General features: G+C 43.1%; 1 protein-coding gene across 1 annotated transcript; it reads right to left on the bottom strand.

Moving 5' to 3' along the window:
* Nucleotides 1-4453: 4453 nt before the first annotated feature.
* On the bottom strand, nucleotides 4454-5425 carry LOC141089220 (taste receptor type 2 member 40-like). The gene has a single exon (XM_073575542.1). The coding sequence runs from the start codon at nucleotides 5423-5425 to the stop codon at nucleotides 4454-4456; it is 972 nt and encodes a 323-aa protein (XP_073431643.1).
* Between the last annotated feature and the right edge of the window lie 14026 nt (nucleotides 5426-19451).

Here is a 19451-nt window from a genome sequence, read left to right as displayed (position 1 = left end):
CGTGAAACCATGAAAAGTTTTGCTGCAAACAGTCAACAGGGTTGCAAAAACCATGTTAAGAAAAAAAGAGGCACATTAACTACCAAGGATTTGGAAAGTGACTAGGTGCCAATTATCCAATAGTACTGTTATATTCCAGAACTGCAACCTCCCTGGAGTTCCCAGAAATACAAGGAGGCCAATTCATCAATTCTAGTGTAGTGCACAATCGCATTATGCAAGTCTTGCTGAAATATAAAGCACCAAATTCATTAAGAGACACACAGCATTTAATGAATTCAGTACCTCCTCTAAGTGGCATTCGCCTCCATGCGCTGTGCCCGAAATGCTTATCCAGTTGGAAATTGGAATAGCATTTCTGGAATGCAAAGCGCGAACATTTTTATCAACCTGATGGTTAGGCTAAGTGCACACGTACCGGAACTCTCGCGGAAATTACCGCGAGAATTCCGGAATTCCAGTCCGCGGGAAAATTGCATTTTAAATTCCCGCGATTTTCCCGCGGAAAAACTAGCATTTTGCAAGCGTAATTAGCTTGCAAAATGCTAGCGTTTTCCAAGCGATCTGTAGCATCGCTTGGAGAACTGATTGACAGGTTGGTCACACTCGTCAAACATAGTGTTTGACGAGTGTGACCAACTTTTTACTACTGAGGCCGCCTATGCGGCATCAGTAGTAAAAGATAGAATGTAAAAAAAAACAAAAAAAAAACGATGTTATTCTCACCCTCCGACGTCCCGCGCATCCGTTCCCAGTAATCCTTTACGAAAATGCCCGCGATGACGTCAGTTCTCGCGGGATCGTGACGTCATCGCGAGCATTTTCGCAAAGGACTACTGGGAACGAGAGCGTGGAGAGAAGCAGGAAGGCTGCGCGGGACGTCGGAGGGTGAGAATAACAATATTTTTTATTTTAAATTCTATTTTTTACAGGGATATGGTACCCAAAGCCCGGAGGACAGTCTTCTCTCCTCCGGACCATGGGTACCATCCGCAATTGTTCTGCTTACTTTCCGCATGGTGTGCACAGCCACATGCGGGAAATAAGCGGAACAATGCATTCCTATGGGTGCGGGATCGCCGTGATTCCGCAAATTAATGAGCATGCTGCGGTTTTTACCGCAAAGCGATTCCGCCGCGGTAAAAACCGCAGCATTAGCACAGCATTGCGGAATCCCATAGGAATGCATGGGATGCTTATTTTTCGCGGCAAAATCGCGTGGTTAAAACCGCCGCGGAAACGCAAAAAAAACGCCACGTGTGAACTCAGCCTTACACCTCCAGTTCGCCTCAGCTCCGCTTATATTAATGGAGCTGAGTCAAACTGGCAAAAAAGTGCCAAAAGTTGCAAAATTTTGTGCCTCTTTTCATAGCCTTTAGGACAATTTTCTTGCCTAAAAGCTTTGATGAATGGGCCCTAAGGTGTTCAGTGCTCAGAGAAACAGACAAGATAAGGAAGGCTGAAATGTGGCCACCACTGAACAAGAAACATACAGTAAGTTGAAACAAGACTGGGTCAAGAAATATCTGGACAGATTTTTCAAAGTTTTTATGGACTGATCAGATGAGTGTGACTTTTGATGGACTAGATGGATGGTTCTGTGACTGGATCAGTAATGCGCACAGATCTCCACTTAGACTCAGACGCCAGCAAGGTGGAGGTGGGATACTGCTACGGGTTGGTATTAGTAATAACCTGGCCTAAACCCCATTGAGAACTTGTGAGCCCTTTTAAAATGGGAGATTTTCGGTGAAAGAAAACAGTCACCTCTCTGAGCGATGTCTGGAAGACTGTTGGGCTGCCGAAAAAGTTGATCATCAACAGATTAAGAAACTGACAGATTTCATGGATGAAAGGCTTATGACTGTTATCAAAAAGGAGGTGACTATATTAATCACTGAGATTTTTTGACATGTCAGAAATTTATTTTTGTAAATTTTGGTTTGTTTGGTTATTATTCTTACTCTAACAGATGAAAATAGACAATTAAGATGGGAAAATTTACCATATTTTTCAGACTATAAGACACACTTTTTTCCTTGGAAAATGGGGGTGCGTCTTATAGTCAGGATGTACGCTGTGGTGGGTAGATGGGGGCGCAGCATCGGCGGAACAGCGGGTCACAGGAGGCGGGAGCCGACGGCTGCGGCTATCTCCTGTGCCCGCTGCTAAAGAGAAATGAATATTCGCTGCATTCCATGCCCATGGCATGGAGGGCAATGAATATTCATTTATTTTGGTTTGATTGGCCAACAACCCCGGTCCTGGTATGCATGGCCCTATCCTCATGATTGGCCCCCACACTCATCCTGCTATGCACGGCCTCATCAGAAAACAATATTATTAATAATAATAATAATAATTTAAAAAAAACATTACACTTACCTTCCCGGCACTCCCTCACAGCATCCTGCTCCGATGCCAGCAGCTGCTTTATGCTTGTAAGCAGAGCCTGGCAGGACATCATGTGCTGCTCACAAGAAGAGCACAGCTACCGGAATACTCACTGCTCTCCACGCCGGGACTGTGCACACAGAGAGCAGTGAGTATTCATTGCTCTTCAGTAGCGCGCACAGTGTCAGCCAGACACTGATGGGGCCATGCATACCAAGATGGGGATGGGGTAAGGGCCAATTATAAGGATGGGGCCATGCATACCAGGACTGCGGGGGGGCAATCATACCAGAATAGGGATGAGACCATGCATACTAGGACGAGATGGGGCTCTGCATACCAGGATAAGGATGGGGACTATGCATACTAGGACAAGATGGGGGCTCTGCATACCAGGATAGGGATGGGGCCATGCATATTTGGACAAGCTGGAGCCCTACATACCAGGATAGGGATGGGGCCATACATACTAGGATAGGAATGAGGGCGATCATTCCTGCCAGGATAGGGATGAGGGGGACCATTCTTACCAGGATAGGGATGAGAGGGCCATGCATACCAGGATAGGGATGAAGAATCCGTGCATACCAGGGTGGAGATGAGGGGGCCATGTGTATGAGGATGGGGATAAGGGGACCACATATACCAGGATAGGATATATATTATGTACAGAATTGACCACATTTTTTGCTACAAATTTTTTCCTTATTTCCTCCTCTAAAACCTAGGTGCGTCTTATGGTCTGCTGGGTCTTATAGTCTGAAAAATACCGTACATTTTTAATTTACAGTGGGAAAAAAAGTATTTAGTCAGCCACCAATTGTGCAAGTTCTCCCACTTACAAAGATGAGAGAGGCCTGTAATTGACATCATAGGTAGACCACAACTATGAGAGTCAAAATGAGGAAACAAATGCAGAAGATCACCTTGTCTGATTTGGCAAGATTTATTTTTCAAATAATGGTGAAAAATAAGTATTTGGTTACCTAAAAACATGCAAGATTTCTGGCTCTCACAGACCTATAACTTCTTCTTTAAGAGGCTCCTCTGTTCTCCACTCATTACCTGTAGTAAGGGCACCTGTTTGAACTTGTTATCAATATAAAAGACACCTGTCCACAACCTCATTCACACTCTAAACTCCACTATGGTGAAGACCAAAGAGCTGTCGAAGGACACCAGAAACAGGAGCTCCATAGGAGCAACTTGATAAAGGCATCCGCCGAAATGCATAGTTTTAGGAGGGGTGAGGGGTGAATTTTTTGTCTTTATATGTAATGTTTACATTCATTAAATATCAAGATTTTTTTTGCAAAAACTGCTACTACTGTTCCTCCAATGCTCGCTGGAAAAACTCACCTTGTTTGGATACAGCTATGCTTTGTGGACTGAACTACATCCATGCTGGAGCATCTTAAACGGCTGTCACAGTAGTGAGCTGAAATTTAATAATTTTTTCCCATACTTTATTAGTATCCACGATAATACCCTGGTATGATTGATATCAGGGGATAGGTGGATAGACTGCACACAAGCACAGTGGTTAGATTTATTCATTTTATTTAGCTATCATTAAAAGTTATATTTTATATACTTTTTTCCCATATCAGTCAATGATTTTGTTTATTTGGTGGTACTGAAAATTGTCCCTTGGGGTGCCCTCTCAGTTATACTCAAAAGTAGACATCCACTTAATGGAACAATAATACTAGAAATAGCGTTTTATGTCACATATTTTACTTCATAAATTTAACTTTTTGACAAAAAATTGAAAGAAATTTGAAGGTTGTGGCTGAATGTGTGAGAACTAACAGTTGAAAATGGTGACAAATTTTTGAAACTCAATTGCTGTTCCTTATTTGTAGAAATCATCAAATAAAAGTAAGAAAAATCATCAAAGTAATTTAAAACTTATTCATATGACATCATGGTAATCAAGGTAATTAAAATGTAGTATTCAAGTAATAAAACATTATGCAAAACTAACCATTGTATATGCAATGCCCATGGGCATATTAAACAATGCACAATTAATGTTTGTCATTCACTGCCGATACAGTTAATTAGATTGTGTTTTGTTCATTTTCAGCTTGATAAATAGAACCGTTGGCGTCTTTGCTTTGTCTTCACTGTTACCTCCCATACAATGGAATAACCTCAAATATACTTGTCTTAATTTTGGACTTCCAAAAATGAGAACAACTGACTGAGCTGGTGAATACATATAGATTATCATCAAACAGGTACAAAATCCTGGGCTACTTAGGGGAAACGCTTCTAAAAAGAGAAGAATTTGTGATATATAAAAAAAAATGTATAAGAAGAGAAGACAACTTATTGTCCTTGCTGCTCGTAATCGACCTTCTGCACGTGCACTGAGCTCTCCATTTACTCTCCGGTCTGAATTATGTGCGACAAGTGACTTTATGATCAGAACATTGGCAATGCCAACCAAAATTAATGGAAGAGAACAACTTATGAGATTACTGGGTACCATATATATAACATTTTGGCTAAGAATAGAGATTTCAAAACTCTCATTAGTTGTTATATTAACATTTGCTGGATCATGGTAGAAAGTCCAAGCTGCTGGAAGGCCTGTAACAAATGATATAAAAATGGAGGCCTTTATGAGTTGTGGAATTAACTGAGCAGCTGCAAGCTTCAGTCTTATTAAAAATGGATGAGTGGCTATAACAATCTGTAAGTAATAATTGACTGACAGGCAAACTGTGAACCAGAAGCTGCAGTAGATTGGTAGAATGAGCAGGACGGTGAATGAAATGTAGACTTCATCTTTATAGTAAATCTCGAAAAATAGGAAGCCCAAGCAGTCATTCACTAGCATGAAAAGCTGAAAGAAAATGTTGGACACGCAAAGAGTCACCACAATAAGATCAGAAGAACTGAGATTCTTAGACTTGGCGTTGTCAATAAGACTGACAACAATAATGAAAGAGTTAGTGAATACTGCCATCACGGTGCTGGCACCCAAAACAATCAAGGAAAAAACAATGAACGCAGGAAGCATCAGAGATGACTTTCCAAGACTTAATAAAGTCCACTATCCACAGGTTACTATGAAGAAATAACTGTCACCGCCACTGATGTACATATATCAAAGTTTTTCTTTATCAGCAATTTGAATACAAGGTGTATTTTTTCCATCTATTCCTATTGAGTACAAAGAAATCAATTTTGGAACAAATCAAGTCAGACATGTCAATGGAAGCAAGGATTACCAAGCTACGACCTGCCTACTTTGAATACATCATACGTAGAGATGAATCACTGGAGAACATTATGGTCGAAAGAAAAGAAAGAACAAGGAAAGGAGGAAGACCAGCAACCTGATGCCTTGATACTATTAAGATAACAGCGGAGAAAACCATGGTAGACCTATCTAGACTTGCACGAGATCGAACTTCCTAAAGATCATTCATCCATCAAGTCGATATAACCGGAGATCGAGCCCAAGACCGCTAAATAAATAAAATAATATTTCTGCTGTAAAAGAAAATATAAAATGTAGCAAAATGCTGGTCAACCCACACTACAACCACTGATGTTGAGAGTGACGATTAAAATTAGTCTATGATGCTCTAGCACGGATTTTCCCAGTCATGTTCTCTAGCTGAAATCTTTATTTTATAGACATAGATTGGAGGACTTTCAGGTCCTCACATTTCTGGTGGTGCTTAGAAATATGCAATGCTCATTGATATTTCTGGTATTTCCAGACCAATGCTTCTTATACACCAGTATAGGATTATGAGAGTACGTTGTTCTGTATTATGGGATTCTGTGTTTTTTTTCCTGTACAGCCAAGCTACAACCTGCCTACTTTTAATATGTCATACATTGAGAGCAATCACTGGAGGAGAACATTATGGTAGGTAGAAAGAAAGGAAGGAGCAAGGAGAGGAGGAAGACCAGCAAGGAAGTACTATCATGATAAAAAGGTTGTGAATCAATGCCTATATGAAATTTAGAACTGAATTTGTTAAAATAATAGATATGGTCATATACCCTAAAATAGTTAAGGATCAAAAACTTCTGGTACACAGAAAAAGCAATTGGGTAAATGGTCAGGTTCTGGTAAGCTGATCCATACTAAGTCGAAGCACTGTATACAATAAATACAATAAAAATATTAATAAGATGTAACAAAAATATTATCAGACATTTTAAAAGGATATGCAGTATATATATACACTACCGTTCAAAAGCTTAGGGTCACTTAGAAATTTCCTTATTTTTGAATGAAAAGCACAGTTTTTTCCAATGAAGCTAACATTAAATGATTCAGAAATACACTCTATACATTGTTAATGTGGTAAATGACTATTCTAGCTGCAAACGTCTGGTTTGTAATGCAACATCATCATAGGTGTATAGAGGCTCATTTCCAACAACTATCACTACAGTATTCTTATGGTTCTTTGTGTTTGCTAACTGGGTAAGAAGGCTAATGGATGGATAGAATACCCTTGAAAACCCTTGTGCAAGTATGTTAGCACAGCTGAAAACAGTTTGGCTGATTAGAGACGCTATAAACCTGACCTTCCCTTGAGCTAGTTGAGAATCAGAAGCATTACATTTGTTGGTTCCATTAAACTCTCAAAATGGCCAGAAAAAAAAGAACTTTCATGTGAAATGCGACAGTCTATTCTTGTTCTTAGAAATGAAAGCTATTCCATGCGAGAAACTGCCAAGAAACTGAAGATTTCCTACAACGGTGTGTACTACTCCCTTCAGAGGAGAGCACAAACATGCTCTAACCAGAGTAGAAAGAGAAGTGGGAGGCCCCGCTGCACAATTGAGCAACAAGACAAGTACATTAGAGGCTGTAGTTTGAAAAATCGACACCTCACAGGTCCTCAACTGGCAGCTTCATTAAATAGTAAACGCAAAACTCCAGTGTCAACTTCCACAGTGAAGAGGCGACTCCGGGATGCTGGCCTTCAGGGCAGGGTGGCAAAGAAAAAGCCATATCTGAGACTGGCTAATAAAAGGAAAAGATTAATATGGGCAAAAGAACACAGACATTGGACAGAGGAAGATTGGAAAAAAGTGTTATGCACAGACAAATCCAAATTTGAAGTGTTTGGATCACACAGAACATTTGTGAGACGCAGAACAACTGAAAAGTTGCTGGAAGAATGCCTGACGCCATCTGTCAAGCATGGTGGAGGTAATGTGATGGTCTGGGGTTGCTTTGGTGCTGGTAAAGTGGGAGATTTGTACAAGGTAAAAGGGATTTTGAATAAGGAAGGCTATCATTCCATTTTGCAACACTATGCCATACCCTGTGGATAGCGCTTGATTGGAGCCAATTTCATCCTACAACAGGACAATGATCCAAAGCACACCTCCAAATTATGCAAGAACTATTTAGGGAAGAAGCAGGCAGCTGGTATTCTATTTGTAATGGAGTGGCCAGCGCAGTCAACCAGATCTCAACCCCATTGAGCTGTTGTGGGAGCAGCTTGACCGTATGGTCCGCAAAAAGTGCCCATCAAGCCAAACCAACTTGTGGAAGGGGCTTCTGGAAGCATAGGGTGAAATTTCTCCAATTTACCTCAGCAAATTAACTGCTAGAATGCCAAAGGTTTGCAATGCTGTAATTAATGCAAAAGGATCACTCTTTGACAAAAGCAAAGTTTGAAGGAGAAATCTATTATTTCAAATAAAAATCTTTTTTTTCAAACCTTGTCAATGTCTGGACTAGATTTTAAATTCATCTGGCAACTCATTTGATTAATAAAAGTATGAGTTTTCATGGAAAACACAAAATTGTCTGGGTGACCCCAAACTTTTGAACGGTAGTGTATATACTGTATACTGTATATATAAATATATATATATATATATATATATATATATATGTGTGTGTGTGTGTGAAAGAATTTATTTATTAATAATTTATATATAAATCATGGTATAAACACAGAGTTACTATCACATATTCAGGATTTAGACTTTATTTTATTGAAGGGCTTGAATGTTTTGGTAAAATTATGACATTAAAATATTTTTTCCCAACTCAACAAGGATAGATGATTTCTAGCTAAGAACCAAGGATCCAATTGCTGAAGCTCCCACCAATTCTAAAGGCCCCGTCTCACTAAGCGATCTCGGTAGCGAGATCGCTGCTGAGTCACAACTTTTGTGACGTAACAGCGATCTCACCAGCGAGATCGCTGTGTGTGACAGCGATCAGCAAGCGGCCCCCCTGCCGGTATCGCTGATCGCTGGAAGAAACCTCTGGACATTTCTTTGGTCGCTGGTCTCCCGCTGGCCAGCACGCATCGCTGTGTGTGACAGGCGGGAGACCAGCGATCAGGTGTAAAAAATAATAAAAAAAATAAAAAATATAGTTATTCTCACCTTCCGATGTCCGGCGCAGTCTTCCGGCCTCTCTCCACGCTCCGGTCCCAGTGATCCTTTGCACGAATGACTGCGAGACTTCGCGCTCCCGCGAGATCGTGACATCTCGCGGTCATTCGTGCAAAGGATCACTGGGACCGGAGCGTGGAGAGAGGCAGGATGGCTGAACGGGACGTCGGAAGGTGAGAATAACTATATTTTTTATTTTAATTCTATTTTTTACAGCGATGGCCAGCGATGCCGGGCGCTCGGCATCGCTGTGCTGATCGCTGGTGAAGCTGTCTGTGTGACAGCTCACCAGCGATCACATAGCGACTTACCAGTGATCCTGACACCTTGATATCGGTGTCGGGATCGCTGGTAAGTCGCTTAGTGTGACGGGGCCTTAAGGCTCTTAAATGCATCGCTGGAATGGATTCGTGTCAAAGCTCCATTCATTGTCTATGGAACTGGTGAGATAACCAAGTACAATGCTTAGCTATCTCTAGCAGGCCAGTGATTACCGCTGATATCACTGAGGCTGCGCTGACTCCCTGCCTGACCTGCGGTAAACTGACAGTGTGGGAAAATGTCCAGAAACTTTCCCACGCTAATCAGTTCATGTCCGGTCAGGCGGGGAGGCTACGCAGGTAGTTTTTCATTCATTCCTCCGTGATTTACAGCCGAGCAGGTCGCATTACCACCGGTCCCGGTTGTAAACTATTTAACCCCTTGAGATGTATTGTGGCGTGGGACTTGACTGTACAGCGGATAGGTATGGGATATTGTTGCTTTTCTATTTTGGATTTTTTGCAGAACGATGGCTTTACTTGGATTGGGAGTTAAAGAAAGATGGACAAAATGTGTGTTTATTTATTTCATTAAAAGTCTTTTTTCTTAATGTGTGTTTTTTAACCCCTTTCAGACTAGTGGATTAATTATGCATAGATGTTTAATTGACACCTCTCCATTATTAACCAGTCTTAATGTCACCTTACAATAGCAAGGTGACATTAACCCCTTATTGCCCCATATGTCACCCGCTACAGAGCAATGGGAAGTGAGCGGGTAAGTGCCGGAATTGGCACATCTTACATCTTCGCCTTTTCTGGGGCGGCTGGGGGCAGATTTTTTTTTAGCCAGGGGCAGCCCAAAAACAATGGTCCCTCTCTAGGCTATTAATTTCTGCCCTCAGTCACTGGCTTGCCCTCTCTGGTGGAGAAAATTGCGCGTGAGTTTAATGCTTTAATTTAACACCTACAGCTCCAAAATTTTATGCACATACACTACTAACATTATTAGTGAGGGACATATACAGTTAGGTCCATATATATTTGGACAGAGTTAACATTTTTCTAATTTTGGTTCTAGACATTACCACAATGAATTTTAAACAAAACAATTCAGATGCAGTTGAAGTTCAGACTTTCAGCTTTTATTTGAGGGTATCCACATTAAAATTGGATGAAGGATTTAGGAGTTTCAGCTCCTTAACATGTGCCACCCTGTTTTTAAAGGGACTAAAAGTAATTGGATAGATTAAATAATTGTAAATAAAATTTTCATTTCTAGTACTTGGTTGAAAACCCTTTGTTGGCAATGACTTCCCTTCCCCCAAATTGGAAAAAGTAAATCAATAAGTTATATGTACTATTAAAAAATGTAACTAGCCCTGCAAAATAAAAAAAAGCCCTCCTACGGCTATATCAATGGGACAATTAAAAAGATAAAGTGCAAGGATAAAAAAAATTACTCATGCAGTCCTGATTGTTGATAATAGTGTATTTTTGTCAATTAACAAAATGGAAAGTAAGTGAATGAAAGAGAAACCTAAATCAAAGAAATATTTGGTGCGACCATGCATAGCATCAAAAAATCAATTCTTCTCAGTACACTTATACGCTGGTTTTTAAGGAATTCAGCAGGAAAGTTTTTACAAACATCTTAGAGAACTAACCACATGTCTTCTATGTATATAGGCTTGCGCAAATCCTTCTGTCTCATCATTTAATCCCATATGGACTCGATAATCTTGAGATCAGGGTTCTGTGAGGGCCATGTCACCACTTCCATGACTTCTTGTTTTTCTGTATTTATCTATGATTTTATTTATTACTAGATTAAGGCCCGATGCTATCGCATCGAGAGGATAGTGACACACCTCTTGCCATGTTAACCCTCAATACACACACACCTCCTCAACACACTCCTCTCACCTTTCACCATCTCCACTCACATCCACTCACTCTTTCACTCCACATACGACCCTTTCTCTCACTCCGTCTCTCATACTCACACTGTTATCGTCGCTGCTCCATGATCCCCGACATCTTCTTCAGCCGGCGCCATCCTGGATCCCGACGTTGTCCACGCCGGCGACATGTTCTTGCGGCCATGCCATCTTGAGTATTCTGAAATCCTGCGAGTGGACATTAGTGGAGATAGTGAAAGGTGAGAGGAGTGTATGTTGAGGAGTGGTGTGTTGAGGGTTAACATGGCAAGAGGTGTGCTGTGACGTCACCAGTTACAACTGGACGGAAGTTGTTACAACCCGGAAGCTGCTTAGCGCATTTATTATAGTAGATTAAGGCCCGATGCTATCGCATCGAGAGGATAGTGACACACCTCTTGCCATGTTAACCCTCAATACACACACACCTCCTCAACACACCACACCGCCTCAACACACACTCCTCTCACCTTTCACCATCTCCACTCACGTCCATTCACTCTTTCACTCCACATACGACCCTTTCTCTCACTCCGTCTCTCATACTCACACCGTCATCGTCGCTGCTCCACGATCCCCGACATCTTCTTCCGCCGGCGCCATCCTGGATCCCGACATTGTCCACGCCGGCGACATGTTCTTGCGGCCATGCCATCTTGAGTATTCTGAAATCCTGCGAGTGGACATTAGTGGCTCACCATTGTCATTTTGAAACACGACTGCTACTTCACTGACAGTGGGATTATTGTAGCGTCGAGGGTCTTGAGTACGATCTTGTTTAATAGCCATAGTGATGTTTGGCATGACAGTTCCGTTTTGTAGAGATTTAATTTTTTCTTGTTCTTCCACATCACGTAACATTTGATAAGCTTCCACAAAAGGATTAATAGTTTGGATTTGAAGGGCAATAATGTTCATCAATGTAGGATGACATTTTTGATTTTCTTTACATCGTAAGCGTTGTTCGTTTGCGGTAGTGGTATCGAGAATGTAAAGTTGGGCAAATGCGCGTTGCTGGTCATCTGAGGGATGTAGTGTTTCAGTTCTATGATAGATCTGGCCATGTATGCGGAAACAGTATGGGCCATATCCAGGAGGTGGTGAAATATTTGCACCCATGGAGGCAAAAGCAAAGGAACTGTTAATACTTCGAATATTATCCATGAAATTTTTGCTAAATTCACTTTGCCCTTTCAGCAAACGTGTAAAGACATCAGGATATTGTAGTATGGGTACATGGACTTTACCCTTCTGACAGCAGAGCGTAAAGTTGTTATCAGAAGGTATGTCTGCTACAAAATGCAAAGCTTCGCAATGCTCACATACATGGGTCATGTCATCACAGCTGTGTTCGGTAATACTATTTTCATCATTAGTGAAAATGTGAGGTTGTAGTAGAAGTGCATGTCCAACCGATGGTGTGCGCCTAGTTTTGAGACCAACGTATATTTGTCTTGGTTGCACTTTCTGCGGGCTAACTGCAGCTTGTATGTGAAGAAACTGTGCGTTGGTATTGACTAATGGTGGTATTGATAGGGAAGAAACAGATTGCTGATTAGTTATGTCAGTGAACGGCATATAGGATGAAGTGTGGTAGTAACTTGTTCCACATGCTGATGTGGAAGCATCCTGTTGTGAGTCTACTAATAATGATGAGGAAGAAGCCGTCTGTTGTTGGCGGTGATGGCGTGTAGAGGCTTCTTCAGCCAATGTAATTGATTTAGAGTTAGGGGATTCGTGTGTGAGGCGACGGCGTTTATAAGCCTTAATCTTGTCAAGTCGATGCTGTTTTTCCTCAGGAGTCTCATTAGCACGGCGTTGTTTTTGTCATAGTGCTAAAGCTGCTTTCCTTTTACTGGCATTGGCATACTGTGCATCGGTATTGAATGGTGGTATTGATAGGGCAGAAACAGATTGCTGATTAGTTATGTCAGTGAACGGCATATGGGATGAAGTGTAGCAGTAAATTGTTCCACATGCTGATGTGGAAGCATCCTGTTGTGAGTCTAATAATAATGATGAGGAAGAGGCCGTCTGTTGTCGGCGGTGACGGCGTGCAGAGGCTTTTTCAGCCAATCTTATGGATTTAGAGTTAGGGGATTCGTGTGTGAGGCGACGGCATTTATAAGCCTTAATCTTCTCAAGGCGATGGTGTTTTTCCTCAGGAGTCTCATTAGCACGGCGTTGTTTTTGTTGTAGTGCTAAAGCTGCTTTCCTTTCACTGGCATTGGCATACTTTTTGTTATGACTCATGTTGGCACAGGTAAAGGAGTCTATTTGGCAGTTATCTGGCAGTGAAGAAGGCGTCCTGGAGTATTGTAGAGTAAACAGATACTAATTGACCCTGTAATTGCCCAGCAGTAGTTATGAAGTGGTAGTGGCAAATTGGCCCTGTAGTTAGACACCGGCAGAGGAGCAAGGCAGCAGTAGTTATGGCGGTAGAGGCAAATTGGCCCTGTAATTAGACACCGGCAGAGGAGCAAGGCAGCAGTAGTTATGGTGGTAGAGGCAAATTGGCCCTGTAATTAGACACCGGCAGAGGAGCAAGGCAGCAGTAGTTATGGTGGTAGAGGCAAATTGGCCCTGTAATTAGACACCGGCAGAGGAGCAAGGCAGCAGTAGTTATGGCGGTAGAGGCAAATTGGCCCTGTAATTAGACACAGGCAGTGAACAGTCAGAGGAGCAAGGCAGCAGTACTTATGGCGGTAGAGGCAAATTGGCCCTGTAATTAGACACCGGCAGAGGAGCAAGGCAGCAGTAGTTATGGCGGTATTGGCAAATTGGCCCTGTAATTAGACACCAGCAGAGGAGCAATGCAGCAGTAGTTATGGCGGTAGAGGCAAATTGGCCCTGTAATTAGACACCGGCAGAGGAGCAAGGCAGCAGTAGTTATGGCAGTAGAGGCAAATTGGCCCTGTAATTAGACACCGGCAGAGGAGCAAGGTAGCAGTAGTTATGGCGGTAGAGGCAAATTGGCCCTGTAATTAGACACCGGCAGAGGAGCAATGCAGCAGTAGTTATGGCGGTAGAGGCAAATTGGCCCTGTAATTAGACACCGGCAGAGGAGCAATGCAGCAGTAGTTATGGCGGTAGAGGCAAATTGGCCCTGTAATTAGACACCGGCAGAGGAGCAAGGTAGCAGTAGTTATGGCGGTAGAGGCAAATTAGCCCTGTAATTAGACACCGGCAGAGGAGCAAGGCAGCAGTAGTTATGGCGGTAGAGGCAAATTAGCCCTGTAATTAGACACCGGCAGAGGAGCAAGGCAGCAGTAGTTATGGCGGTAGAGGCAAATTGGCCTTGTAATTAGACACCGGCAGTAAACAGGCAGATGACCAAAGCAGCAGTAGTTATGGCGATAGAGGCAAATTGGCCCTGTAATTAGACACTGGCAGAGGACAAAGGCAGCAGTAGTTATGGCAGTATAGACAAATTGGCCCTGTAATTAGACACCGGCAGAGGACAAAGGCAGTAGTTATGGCGGTATAGGCAAATTGGTCCTGTAATTAGACACCGGCAGAGGAGCAAGGCAGCAGTAGTTATGGCGGTACAGGCAAATTGGTCCAGTAATTAGACACCGGCAGTAAACAGGCATAGGACCAAGGCAGCAGTAGTTATGGTGGTACAGGCAATGTCAAGCGTCCGCACAGCAAGTCGGCGTGAGGTAAATGACGCAATTTCACGAATGCAAGATGGCGTCGGCGAAATCTCGCGAGATTTCGCCGACGTCGCTAACACCTCTTGCCATGTTAACCCTCAACACACCACACCGCCTCAACACACACACCTCTCACCTTTCACCTCCACTCATGTCCACTCACTCTTTCACTCCACATACGTTCCTTTCTCTCACTCCGTTTCTCATACTCACACCGTCATCGTCGCTGCCCCGACATCTTCCTCCGCCGCCGCGATCCAGGATCCAGACGTTCTCCAGGCCGCCGACATGTTCTTGCGGGACGCCATCTTGGATTTCGTGAAATCCCGCGATATTCAAGATAGAGTCGCCGCAACAACATGTCGCTGGCGTGGACGACATCGGGATCCAAAAAGATGGCGTCGGCGAAATCTCGCGAGATTACGCCGACGCCATTTTGGATCCCGATGTCGCCCACGCCAGCGACATATTCTTGCGGGACGCCATCTTGGATGTCGTGAAGTCCCGCGATATTCAAGATGGCGTCGCCGCAACAACGTGTCGCTGGCATGGGCGACATCGGGATCCAAAATGGCGTGTTGAGGAGTGTGTGTTGAGGCGGTGTGGTGTGTTGAGGGTTAACATGTGCGTGTGTGTGTGGTGACGTCACCGGTTACAACTGGACGGAAGTTGTTACAACCGGAAGCTGGTTAGGGCATTTATTATTATAGATGCTTTGCTTATATAGCGCTATCATATTCCGCAGCGCTTTACATACATTATCATAGTTGTCCACAATGGGGCTCGCAATCTAGATTCCCTATGTTTTTGGAATGTGAGAGGAAACCGGACAACCCACACAAACACGGGGAGAACATACAAACTCTATCTGTATTCTGAAAATAGTTCTTAGCTATAATGGCTGTATGTTTGGGTTCAGACTCCTGCTGGAGAAGAAATTTTGAGCCAATCAGATGCCTCCTAATGCTTTTGCATGATGGATCTGCCTTTATTTAACAGCATTGAAGACACCAAGAATTGGCAACGTTGAGGGTGGTAGCCATAGTGATCAGCCAAGGAAACCGTGTGGCAGATGAAAGACATATCGAGCTTACTTCCCTTTGAAATCAGATGATGTCCAGTAGTGAAATCAGCTCAGAAATTGAAGCAGCCAGTGTGACCCAGCTACACCCATTTACTGTTAGAAGTCTGGCAGGTACAGGTAGATACTTATCCATCATGCAATACCATCCAAATTTATTCTGCAGCAGGACAACAACCCTAAACAAGCTGCCAATGTCATTAAGAACTATCTATAAAGTAAAGAAAAACAAGAAGTTATGGAAGTGATATAATGGTCCTATAGGACCCCCATCTCAACATTATGGAGTTTTTCTGGGATTACATGAAGAGAAATTTGTGCATCCTGCATTCACAGAAGATCTGTGGTAGTTCTCCAACATGTTTGGAACAACCTTCCTGAGTTCCTTCAAAAACTGTGTGCAGGTGTAACTAGAAGAATTGATGTTTTGATGCTTTTTTAACACAAAGGATGGTCTCACCAAATATTGATGTGACTTAGATTTAGCTTTTGTTCATTCATCATTCATCCATTATAAGTTTATGCTTAGAACATACAACACTGTCCTTCACCTCTCAAAACAAACCTATTTCAACACCCTCATCATCTCACTGTCCAATAACCCTAAACGTCTCTTTGACACTTTTCATTCTCTACTCAACCCAAGAGTACAGGCCCCAACCACGGAGCTTCAAGCTGACGATCTGGCCAATTACTTCAAAGGAAAGATTGACCAGATCCGACAGGAAATTATTTCCCAATCACCTCATAGAATGCACTGTCCTCCCTCCCCACTGCATGTAGCTCACTCTCTGATTTTGAACCAGTCACAGAAGAAGTAAGCAGGCTCCTTGCATCTTCTCGCCCAACCACTTGCACCAGTGACCCATTTCCGTCACATCTCCTCCATTCCCTTTTCCCTGCTGTCACCTCTCACCTAACTAAAATATTTAACCTCTCTCTCTTCTGGTATCTTTCTCTCCTCATTTAAGCATGCCATCATACATCCACTACTTAAAAAACCATCCCTCGACCAAAACTGTGCCACTAACTATAGACCTGTCTCTAATCTTCCTTTCATCGCTAAACTACTGGAATGCCTGGTCCGCTCCCGTCTTATCCGCTATCTCTTTTATAACTCTCTTCTCTACCCTCTCCTATCCGGTTTCTTCTCTACTGAAACTGCCCTCACTAAAGTCTCTAATGATCTACTAACAGCTAAATCAAATGGTCATTACTCCATGCTAATTCTCTTGGATCTCTCTGCAGCATTTGACACTGTGGATCATCAGCTCCTCCTCACTATGCTCCATTCCATTGGCCTCAAGGACACCGTTCTCTCCTGGTTCTCCTTCTATCTCTCTGACCGCTCCTTTACTGTATCTTTTGCTGGTTCCTCCTCCTCTCATCTTCCCCTTACTGTTGGGGTTCCTCAAGGATCAGTCTTAGGCCCCCTGCTCTTCTCTTTGTGCACTGCCCCTAATGGTCAAACAATCAGTAGATTTGGTTTCCAGTACCATCTCTATGCTGATGACACCCAATTATATGCTTCTTCTCCTGACATCACGCCAGCCTTTCTAGAAAACACCAGCGATTGTCTAAACGCTGTGTCTAACATCATGTCCTCACTATATCTGAAACTGAACCTGTCAAAGACTGAACTCCTTGTGTTTCCTCCCGCTACTAATGTACCTATACCCGACATTGCCATTTCCGTTTGTGGTTCCACTATTACTCCCCAGCAACATGCCCGCTGACTTGGGGTCATACTTGACTCTGAGCTTTCCTTTGCCCCCCACATTCGATCAATGGCTCGCTCTTGTTATCTGCACCTCAAAAACATTTCTAGAATTCGACCTTTTCTTACTTTTGACTCCGCAAAAACTCTTACTGTTTCTCTTATTCATTCTCATTTTGACTATTGTAACTCTCTTCTAATCGGTCTCCCTCTTACCAAACTCTCCCCTCTCCAATCTGTGTTGAATGCTGCAGCCAGGATCATATTCCTCACCAATCGTTACACTGGCTACCCATCCACTCCAGAATTCAGTATAAACGGATTACCCTCACCTACAAAGCCCTCCATGGCTCAGCACCACCCTACATCTCCTCCCTTGTTTCAGTATACCACCCTACCCGCGCCCTCCATTCTGCTGATTACCTGAGGTTAGCACCCTCAATAATCAGAACCTCCCAGTCCCGTCTCCAAGACTTTACACATGCTGCGCCAATTCTTTGGAATGCACTTCCCAGGTCAATATGATTAGTCCCCAATCCCTACAATTTTATGCGTGCCCTGAAAACGCATTTATTCAGACTGGCCTACCGCCACACATTAACCTAATCTATCCCTGTGTGGCACAGCCAAAGGTTTTACATAACCAGGTTGTCACGATGACCCGTCCTGTGTGACGCGACCCGCAGGCCGGTAACTAAAACAACAAGACGCGGCATGTGATACTGTCCTGTGTGACACGGCCCGCAGGCCGGTAACTAAAACAACAAGACACGGGGAAAGGGGAAACAGTTACAATGGTGGGCCCTGCAATAGGGAAAGGGGACGTGGAGACCTCCTGCACTCCCCTGAGTCAGTGTCCCTAACGCTCCTAACGTTCCCTATGCTGGTTCCACACCGGGCGCCGATCAGGAACCTGTCACCCTAGCACACCCTACACCTATCCCTTGCTAGGGAGCTGGGTGGCACAGGCACTGGCCCCACCGCTGTACTAATACACACTAAGGAAAACACAAACAGGGAAACACCACTTAGCTTTACTCTGTTGCACTTGCTCCTGGCAACAGAGTCCACCACCAGAATGCAGCTCTCCTCCTGAATTGCTGCCACCAAGCTCTGTCAGAGCTGCAAGGAAATCCCCTATGACTCCTTCCACACCAGGGCTAAGACAGTGCTGCAAGGAACGCTCTCCAGCTCCTTCCTCCACCAAGGATGGTTGAAATGAACACTATCACCAACACTGTTTGCCACACCTGTGACTCTTTTATAGCAGAGCCAGCAATCACACCTGCATTATAATCATGTGCACTTAACTAAAGAAACAAGAGTGCAATGATGCTCACCACCACCGGGGGCAAACGTAGAACAAACGACACCACAGTGCAATATTCCTAATGGCCACCGGGAGCAAAAACCAAACTTAAGCACAGCTTAAGAAAAAAAAAAGGTTACCTGTGCTTTTAATCAGTCCTGATCTAGCATGGATCATGACACAGGTTCCCTGCATCATGTTCCCACATGCTTTATGCATCCATTAGCCCTCTGTGTCTATACTGTTACACACTTAACATTTCGGCTGATCCAAACAATCAGGGCAATTGTTACCACCCACCTTTCGTGTCTACCTTTTTCCTCATAGATTGTAAGCTTGCGAGCAGGGCCTCATTCCTCTTGGTATTTGTAATGATCTATGTGATTATTGTTATGCTGTAATGTCTATCGTCTGTACAAGTCCCCTCTGAAATGTAAAGTGCTGCAGAATATGTCGGAGCTATAGAAATAAAATTTATTATTGTTATTATTCATTTTGCATTTTGTTATTTCATAAAAATAAAGTAGTAAAAACAATATTTTTGAAATATATGTATATATATTAAATATATACAGTATAGATGTAAATACGTATGTCTCCAAAAAAATTGAGAGAAGTATTCAAGGAGTGACACCTTTATTGGCTAACCAGAGAAATTATATTCGCAAGCTTTCAAGGCTCCCTTCATCAGGCAT

This window comes from Dendrobates tinctorius, unplaced genomic scaffold, assembly GCF_039654945.1.
Source record: "Dendrobates tinctorius isolate UK_male_01 unplaced genomic scaffold, ASM3965494v1 ptg000044l, whole genome shotgun sequence".
Classification (NCBI taxonomy): Eukaryota; Metazoa; Chordata; class Amphibia; order Anura; family Dendrobatidae; genus Dendrobates; species Dendrobates tinctorius.
Note: the sequence above shows the minus strand (reverse complement) of the source record. Positions and strands in the feature narration are given on the sequence as shown.

Bases quoted from the DNA above. Each gene is read 5' to 3' on its own strand.
- LOC141089220 (XM_073575542.1), bottom strand. From the start codon at position 5,425: ATGCTTCCTGCGTTCATTGTTTTTTCCTTGATTGTTTTGGGTGCCAGC.